General features: G+C 43.5%; 1 protein-coding gene across 2 annotated transcripts in view; it reads left to right on the top strand.

The window, feature by feature from the left end:
• Window positions 1-9,352, top strand: part of COL4A3 (collagen type IV alpha 3 chain) — a 138,925-nt gene that overhangs the window by 122,539 nt on the left and 7,034 nt on the right. For both annotated transcript variants that reach the window (XM_040450823.1, XM_040450822.1), the window contains exons 43-47: window positions 1,026-1,156; window positions 4,546-4,618; window positions 6,700-6,771; window positions 6,858-6,983; window positions 7,774-7,872. In XM_040450823.1, coding sequence (XP_040306757.1) covers window positions 1,026-1,156; window positions 4,546-4,618; window positions 6,700-6,771; window positions 6,858-6,983; window positions 7,774-7,872 — 501 coding nt within the window. The remainder of the gene's footprint in view (window positions 1-1,025; window positions 1,157-4,545; window positions 4,619-6,699; window positions 6,772-6,857; window positions 6,984-7,773; window positions 7,873-9,352) is intronic.

Below are 9,352 nucleotides of genomic sequence, written 5' to 3'. Positions count from 1 at the left end.
TTTCTTTCTTTCTTTCTTTCTTTCTTTCTTTCTTTCTTTCTTTCTTTTTTTAACTTTTTATTTAAATTCCAGTTAGCTAGGGCGCCTGACTTTGGCTCAGGTCATGATCTCACGGTTCATGAGTTTGAGCCCCTCATCAGGCTCTCTGCTATCAGCTCGGAACCTGCTTCAGATCCTCTGTCCTCCTCTCTCTCTGCCCCTCCTCTGCTTGCACAGGCTCTCTCTTTCTCTAAAAAACAAACAAACATTAAAAAAAATTCCAGTTAGTGAACATACAGTGTAATCTTAGTTTCAAGGGTACAATATAGTGAGTCAACGCTCTCGTACATCACCTGGTGCTCACCATGGCTATTGGTGTGATGGGGACAGAGGGGATCTGTTTGAAAATTAGTAAATACCAAATAAATAAGCCCATTTTTAGTATGCGTGCTGCTGAAGCGAGCACACCAAATTAATAAGCCTAAAAGAGAGAGATGCATCCCATCACCAAGATTTACTGAGTTGCTCTTATGGATCGAGTACCAGGCTAGGCACAGACCCTGTCTGGCAGACCTTCACCAAGGACAAACAGTCCCTGCCTTCGGCCAGCACTTCCCTGGCCTTGTCTCATTCTGTCTTAACCACAAGCCCATCAACACCCCACAACAGAAAGCATGTGTAGGGTCACACTGGGTGCAGGCTGTGCCCGTTGTCCAAAAACCTGCCGACAGCGGGGCGCCTGGGTGGCCCAGTCGGTTAGGCTTCCAACTTCCACTCAGGTCATGATCTCACGGTTCGTGAGTTCGAGCCCCGCATCAAGTTCTGTGCTGACAGCTTGGAGCCTTGGAGCCTGCTTCGGATTCTATGTCTCCCTCTCTCTCTGCCACTCCCCTGCTCACACTCTGTCTCTCTGTCTCTCTCTCTCTCTCTCTCTCAAAAATAAGTAAACATCAAAAAAAGGTTTTTTTAATTAAAAAAAAAACCTGCCGACAGAACGTGCCAGGTGCCCCCACTGCCCAATACTGACCAGCTCTCTGTAAATGCAGGTAACCCTGGTCCTCCGGGACCTCCAGGGAGTCACGTGAGAGGCTTGAAAGGGGACAAGGGGCTTCTGGGCAAGCCTGGCCCTAGAGGTCCACCTGGAACTGTAGGAGATGAGGGGCCACTGGGTCAGCCGGTAAGTGTGGGAAATTATTTTGACTTCTTATATTCTTCTACATTAATTGCCAGGATCAGATGTCCCCAGAGGCAATAAAAAATGCCCATGTGTGATGCTTCTGAGCACCCAAGGGCACAGTCCAGGAGGTTCAAAGAATCCTAAGAGTTGGACAGATTTTGCCTCTAGAAGTTTGGTTTGTAGGGGACCCTTTTCCATGTCATTCCTGACCTTTTCTTGTTTAGACTCTGAACAATTTCAGTAATGGACTCTTTTTTTTTTTTTTTAATTTTTTTTTTTCAACGTTTATTTATTTTTGGGACAGAGAGAGACAGAGCATGAACGGGGGAGGGGCAGAGAGAGAGGGAGACACAGAATCGGAAACAGGCTGCAGGCTCTGAGCCATCAGCCCAGAGCCCGACGCGGGGCTCGAACTCACGGACCGCGAGATCGTGACCTGGCTGAAGTCGGACGCTTAACCGACTGCGCCACCCAGGCGCCCCAGTAATGGACTCTTAAAACACCTAACAGTTTGGGATCACTCTAGAGGACAATATCATTTTTCTGTATTAATATACTTTGAAAGTTATCAGTGAATGTCTATTTACTTTTTCCCCTTGATGGAACTTCCAGGGTTTCTAAATAGCTGCCACTTCCTTCTCAGCATTTTCTCCCCTGATAAATACCTGCGTTTTGCAAATTTAGTTTAACCCTTTGTCAACCCTGCCTCTATTCTGAATATATCACAGTTGGTCAACATCTCCCTTAAAAACACAGCCCCTGAGGGGCACCTGGGTGGCTTAGTTGGTTAAGCATCCAACCTCAGCTCAGGTCACAAGCTCACCACTTATGAGTTCGAGCCCCGCGTCACAGCCTGGAGACTGCTTTGGATTCTGTGTCCTCCTCTCCGCCCCTCCCCCGCTCATTCTCTCCCTCTCTCTCTGTCTCTGTCTCAAAAATAAATAAGGATTAAAAAAATTTTTTTAGAACACAGCCCCTGAGACAAACACCCCCTGGGAGTAAGAACTCAGTACCCCCACAGAGTGGCTAAAGGAGGGAAGACTCTCACCATCTGGAACACCACCATTTTATAATCCAACCTTGGGCTATCTGGCTGCCACATCACCACATTGTCACTGCACAGTCAGCTTCTGGTCAACCAGAGCGTGTGTGTGTGTGTGTGTGTGTGTGTGTGTGTGTGTATGCACACGCTTTTCCTTTTGAAGGACTTCCAAGTTTTCTCCATTACTTCCAGCTCTTGTCTGTTTGTGACTTAAATGCAGAACTTTCAAATTTCTTTTTTATAGCTGTCATTGTGTTCATCTAGGCTCATGCTCCCAGACTATGAAGTTCTCTAAATTCAGTCTCTCACCCACCCAACACCTGGGCCATCTTCCCTCACTTTCTTCTTGGCAGCATATTCGAGAAACCTGTCTTCCCCCTGTTTACGTCAAATTCTTGGAGATTGATGAGGAATTCAGAGTTATGTCATAGCTGCTCTGTGTTTTCATCAGTGGTGGGCAATGAGGTACTTTATTTAGCATGATGGCATGTGAGGAATCATGGGAAGTTCTCTTAAGTTCTCTTGGTATTCGGTTTCCAGGGTCTACCTTTTTAAAACTTTTTTTTTTGAAAAAATGAGACATTTGCCCAGTCTTAGATCTCTCTCATGTTTTCCATGATTCTCTGAAAGTGGCAAACACTGATCCTAAAATCACAGAGAAAGTCCTTCCAAGGACACTGGGCTGTGGAATGTATTGTTTGGAAATGCGATCTCTCTTAAGTCCTCTGGTGCTTTCAAGGTCAGTCAGTGCTTCTACGTTTGCACTGGAAAGATAATTCTTCTTGGAGCACCTGGGTGGCTCAGTCAGTTGAATGTCCAACTCCTGGTTTCGGCTCAGGTCATGATCCCAAGTTTGTGAGATTGAGCCTGGCGTCAGGCTCGGAGCATGGAGCCTACTTAAGGTTCTCTCTCTCCCTCTCTCTCTCTCTGTCTCCCACCCTGCCCCTCTGCTCCTCTCCCCTGCTTACACAAGTACTCTCTAAAATAAAATTTTAAAAAAACTAAAAAAAAAGAAAGAAAGATAATTCTTCTCGATGGATGCCTAAACTGGCTCTGTGCCCTTAACAATCCTCTCCTTGCATGGAGCTGTGCCCTCCTCACCCAAGGGCGGGGCCTGGCATCTGCCCCTCCTCCCCAATTACCTCTGCTTCTGGACAACAGGCCAGACCTCAGGAGCCTGAGAGTCCTTGACCAGGTGGTTCCATTTTCTCTCCCGCCTTTTTGCACCTGACACCACCCGATCCAAGGTACAGGATTTTTCCTTCTTTGGTCTTCTTGCTCTAAAGACATTTGGTTTAGAGGCCAGTTTTGTTATTCTTGGCCTTTTTAATGACCTTCAGTTCCTTGTTGCCAAGTAATAGTATTGTTGCCATTCATATGGACAGTGTAATAGTAGATTTCACGTATGTTCTGACATGTAGCTCCTTTCTGAAGCTCTGACCCCTTGCCCCTTCTCCTGTGGCCTTGCTTGAGCATTCCGTGGCTACGAGGGCAAGTATGAGCCCAAGGAGGGAGCGTCTCCTGGTCAGATCACTTGCATCCTTGCCAAAAGTGCATGTCAAAGTGTCCCGGATAACCCTTTCATGTTCCCAATCCCTGGACACCTTACTTCCACCACCACTCGGGCCGGGAGTAATTTATAACTCTGCCAACTTAGTTACAATGATGGTGGGTGCTACAATTCAATATGGGCTCTGTTGTCTTTGCAAAAATTACAAACAAAAATTACAATTTTCATTCTGGCAATCCAGTGCCTGCTCTTCCCGAAAGGTCTCCGGATACTGGTCAGGTCCATGTAGGATACAGAATGTTAAGTTGTATTCCACACTCACACAACAGACATTAACACCCAGAAGTTGTGTTTGCTCTTGACCGTGAGGGCAGTTTTTGCTTCTGTGTTATTGAAAATGATAGTCCCAGGGCACCTGGGTGACTCAGTCGGTTAAGCGTCCAACTCGGTTTTGGCTCAGGTCATGATGTCATGGTTCATGAGATTAAGCCCTGAACTGAACTGACAGTGCAGAGCCTGCTTGGGATTCTGTCTCTGTCTCTGTCTCTGTCTCCCCCTCCCCAACTTGTGTGCATGCTCTCCCCCTCTCTCAAATAAATAATCAACTTAAAAATTAAAAAAAAAAATAGAAAATGATAGTCCTCAGGAGAGATCTAGGTGGCAGAGGAACTATAGGAGGATTGGATTGGAAGGTAAAAATGGTATCTGTGGACCTCAGTTCATTCTGACCCAACGTATTATATCCTATTTGCTTAAAAAGAAAAAAAAGGACTACAGTGACAATTGTGATTTTTAAAATTTTGTCTTTGGTACTGCTCCCTTTTATCTGAACTATAGGGAGCACCAGGTGCCCCAGGTCTGCCAGGGCTCAGAGGTGATCCGGGATTCCATGGATTTCCAGGTGTAAAAGGTACTGTTTTTGTGCACTACTCTTTGGATACAAAGACGATGATTCTGATTTATATTTTAGGGCACACAAATGTTAACGGAACTCCTCCAGTCATCACAGACAGGGTGCAAGTAGGACCTTGGTTATGAGTAAAGAAGGAAGACCACCAGAACCCAGCCCCAGGGGTCTTAAACACTAAATTCTGGCCTTAAGGATGGAAACTGTAGAACAACTAAAAAATAAACAGTTTAAAGTGGTGACCGCTGAAATACTGATGTATGTTGGGAGAATACGGATGTGTGTTGGGTTGGGGATGGGGAACTACATCAATATCAACACTATTGCTTTGAAGTTGCTTATTTTCACTTGCGTGTGTGTTATAATGTTAAAAAGCTGAAAATCTAAACAAATATTTACCAAACGGTTAATGGGGGAGGGTAAGTAAAGTTTTCTGCGTGAGATTTAAATATTTGGTTTTTTTGGCACACGTATTATAATCAGAAGAGAAATATAATTCGGGGGGTCGTAAGTGTAAAATTTTCATGCACAAAAATCTAAATGTCAGGTTTCAGAAAATATTTCTCAAATCTTCCATAAGGATGCTATGACCTTAAATAAGGCTTTGAATATTATATTTGTTGTCTTCACTGATTAAATCCTTTGTCACTGCTTCTGTACAGTAGGGAATCTATTATCACAGACTATACAGTGTTAAGTAGTGAGTGTAGCCAAAAGGAACAAAGCCACACTTTCACAAAGGTAAACCCTTTCCGGGTCCAAGAGAGGACAAGGTGGAGTTCAAAGAGAGCCTAGCCTGTTCAGTACTTTCAACCACTGACTCTCCAAGGAGCAAATTCGTTAAGAATAAATCAAAGCAGATGATCCCAAGGAGTCCCAGTAGACATGGTGGGGGAGGTTCAACGGGGGGGGGGGTGGGGGGTAACAGGGCAGCCTGGGCACCATGTGTCCCACCTGTCACTCCCCACCTCCCAGAACAGGAATATCTAAGATTGGAAAAATTATACAAGGACCCCACTAAAGAAAGAAACATCCTGGTGAAATATTTAGAGCTATTTAGAGGGGAGAGTCAAAAAATCCATTCTTTTGAAATGTGTTCCATGAAACATATTCCATTTTTTTCTTAGATTTCGGAACATGAAAATTTTTAATCCTCAAAAGGAAAAACAGTTAGGCTTCTTCTGATGTGTTTAAATAAATATGGACATCTTCCTGAGGTTCTGATACCAAGTGGATAATTTAGAGTGTAGTTCCCAGTTAACTTTTGATAATATATTTGGTTGTATTGTTTCCATAAATACCATATTTAGTATTAAAGTCTTTCTAAGAAATCAGACGTAACGCCTATATTATTTCAAGATTTTTAAAAGGAGTATTTCCCCAGGGGCACCAAGCATCCAACTTCGGCTCGGGTCATGATCTCAGAGTTCATGGGTTCTCGAGCCCTGCATCAGGCTCTGTGCTGACAGCTCGGAGCCTGGAGCCTGTGTCTCCCCCTCTCTCTGCTCCTCCCCTGCTCGCACTCTGTCTCTCAAAAATAAAGATTAAAAAAAAAGTATTTCTCCAAAGCAGTGATTCTTTGTAAACTTTTATTCATGTCAAAGACTGGGAGAGAAATCATACCATTTTGATAGTTTACATGAAAGCAAATATTCCATGTGTTCATGAGAATCCCTAATGTAACTAATGGGCTCTTAATAAAGCTAGAGAAATAAGCTAAGAAAGTAGATACCTATGACAACTGATATAAGCACTAAAATAGGTTTAATGTCACTTCATACTTTACCTTAAATATTAAATTCGTTTCTGAACGGAAACAGTGAACTTTATGAACTCTTCCTCTTCAATACTAAAATACAAAATCTTAATGCCTACTTCTAGAATATATTTTTAAATAAACATTAAGCATGATTGATTGGGTCCAAATAAAATGCCAGAAGTTGTAGCCATTGTCACAGAGCCCCATCACCTCCAGTCCTAACTCCCAGTGTCTGTCCTTACAGTTGGTCATAAACCTCAAGAGCTGGGAAACCCACTGTTCTACATGGAATCACATTGCCTTTTTTTTTTTTTTTTTTTATAAGGGGAGAAGGGTAATCCAGGATTTCTGGGACCAGTTGGACCTCCAGGGCAAATTGGGCCAAAAGGACCACCCGGTAAATATTATTCTCCTTAGTATTGCTCTTCATGAAGAAAGGGTAGCCCATCAGTGAACCCATCGTTCCTCTGCTCATGTCAATAGGTATACGTGGAGACCCTGGCACAGTTAAGATCATCTCCCTCCCGGGAAGCCCGGGGCCACCTGGACCTGTTGGAGAACCAGGGATGCAAGGAGAGCCTGGGCCACCGGGGCCACCAGGAATCCTAGGTGTGGAACTGACTGTATTGACGTGGATTACGAGCAAGTGGTTGAACCAAAATACCTACAAAGTGCTTTGGAAGCAAGCACTATAGAGTCTATTGAAAATATTGACTCTATTGAAACCTGTCGTGCAGTGTATAAGCTTGAGCAAATACACTTTAGGCACTTACGGTTTTTTTTTTTTTTTTTTTTTTTTCATTAAGATCAAGTATTAATTCTATCTTCTGTGACAACCATTGGTCTTAGAGCTCTTATTTGAAAACGATTACCTGAATAAACCTGAGTTCTGTGTGTGTAGTTTTCTCACACTTTGGAGAGCACTTGGAAGAGTAGTAAATGCAAATATATGCTTAATCTTATGAAATCTTATCAAAGTACTGGTGTATGGAAATTGAACTAACCCCTCTGTATAGGGTAAGCATACTGTAATAGACTTCTGAATGGAATTGTTGTGTTCTAAGTTTGCCTGAATTACTTCTGTGATATAAAAGAGACATGACTTATTATGTTGATCAATACAAGGGCATAGCAAATTCTGGAAGAGGGTGAAGCAAAATGGCAGCACAATTTTAAACCATTGTTGTCTCATATGTTTCTAGTCCATTCTTGAGGGTTCTTTTTCCCCCTGAGAAGTAGGATGTAACAAGTTGGATGACCAACTGTCCAAGTTTGTCCGTGGCTCAGTTTGTAAGACTTTCGTTGCCGAAACTGGAGAAGTCCCACATATCTGGGATGACTGGCCACCCCTGTTTTTTCCTGTATGAACCATTCAACACAGTGTTGGTTTTTTGCCTAGGACCCTGTGGGCCAAGAGGTAAACCAGGCAAGGATGGAAGGCCGGGAACTCCTGGGCCAATTGGAGAAAAAGGCAACAAAGGCTGTAAAGGAGAGCAAGGTAAACGAATGGCTGGCTTCTTCTATTCCCTTCTCTTCACTGACTGTTTCAATATCCAGAGAAGTCGCCTTTAAATATGTGACTGTAAGAGTCATCTACGTCTTTCAGTTTTGTCGTTTGCATTAAAAGCCAGGGACAAAACGTTCATTTGGAAGAAGATGAAAAACCAAGAATTATTGGAATACACCATCCTTCCTATCTCTCAACTGGGCAAGTGTCCACCAAATTTTTAGTCTGAGGACAAATAGACCTCATAAAGCACTAATTCTATTTTTGGAAAGGCCAATACTGTTTTTAATTATTTATAGGAGTACTATTTAATAATATCTAGAGAAGTAGCATATAAGTACGTAGTTAACTAGAAAAAATACTATCTTGATATGAATAGAAGAGCAACTTAGTATCTTTATCTAGGAAAGCCATCTTTCTTTTTTTTAATTGTTTTAATGTTTATTTATTTTTGAGAGAGAGAGTATGTGTGTGAGCAGGGGAGGGGCAGAGAGAGGGGAGACACAGAATCCGAAGCAGGCTCCAGGCTCCGAGCTGTCAGCACAGAGCTCGACGCGGGGTTCAAACTCCAGAACCGTGAGATGATGACCTGAGCCAAAGTCACAAGCCTACCTGACTGAGCCACCCAGACGCCCCTACGAAAAGTCATCTTTAAACTATACCATTCTTGAATACCACATGGCTGAACAATTCATGTGTATCCTGAAGAAGGCCCTCTCCAATTAGTCTAGTGGAGGTGAAGGAAGGTCCTGCTGCTGAACTTAAAGGGCAAATAAGTGGGGCCTGCTGGTAACAGGACTCCTAAAATGACAAATAGGTCTGGAAGGCTGTGGTCCAAGGCCATTTTTGCTGGCTGTAAGCAGGGTCTCTGGAACCAGAGGGAGCACACGGTTCTTAAAATTGAAGGTGTTTATGCTGGAGACGCGACTGAATGCTATCAGGGCAAGAGACGTGCTTATGTGCACAAAGCAAAGCACAGTGACTCCTGGTGGCAAACCCAATAAAACCAGAGGCATCCTGGAAACAGTGGCATGGCTTATGCCAAATTCCAAAGCAACCTTCCTGCTAAAGCCACTGGCCACAGAACCTGTGTGATGCTATACCCCTCAAGGATTTAAACTTGCTGACAAGTAAGGGCACCTGGGTGGCTCAGTCAGTTAAGTGTCTGACTCTTGATTTCGGCTCAGGTCATGATCTCACATTTGAATTCAAGACTCACGCCGGGCCCTGCACTTACAGTGCAGGGCCTGCTTGAGATTCTCTCTCTCTCTCTGCCCCTTTCCTGTTCATGCTCTCACTCTCACTCTCAAAATAAATAAACATTTAAAAGAAGGATAAGGATCTAAGAGTTAAGTAACACAGGTATAAGCCGAGAGCTCGGCCTCTCGCTCAGAAATGCAGAATATCGTTGATCGTGCATAGTTGTACAGCAGCTCACCTTAATTTCTGTCATACTCACCTAATCAAAATT

Source organism: Herpailurus yagouaroundi, unplaced genomic scaffold (genome assembly GCF_014898765.1).
Source record: "Herpailurus yagouaroundi ecotype Mexico unplaced genomic scaffold, PumYag 202, whole genome shotgun sequence".
Classification (NCBI taxonomy): domain Eukaryota; kingdom Metazoa; phylum Chordata; class Mammalia; order Carnivora; family Felidae; genus Herpailurus; species Herpailurus yagouaroundi.
The sequence above is the reverse complement of the archived record's forward strand: the minus strand, read 5'-3'. Positions and strand labels throughout refer to the sequence as shown.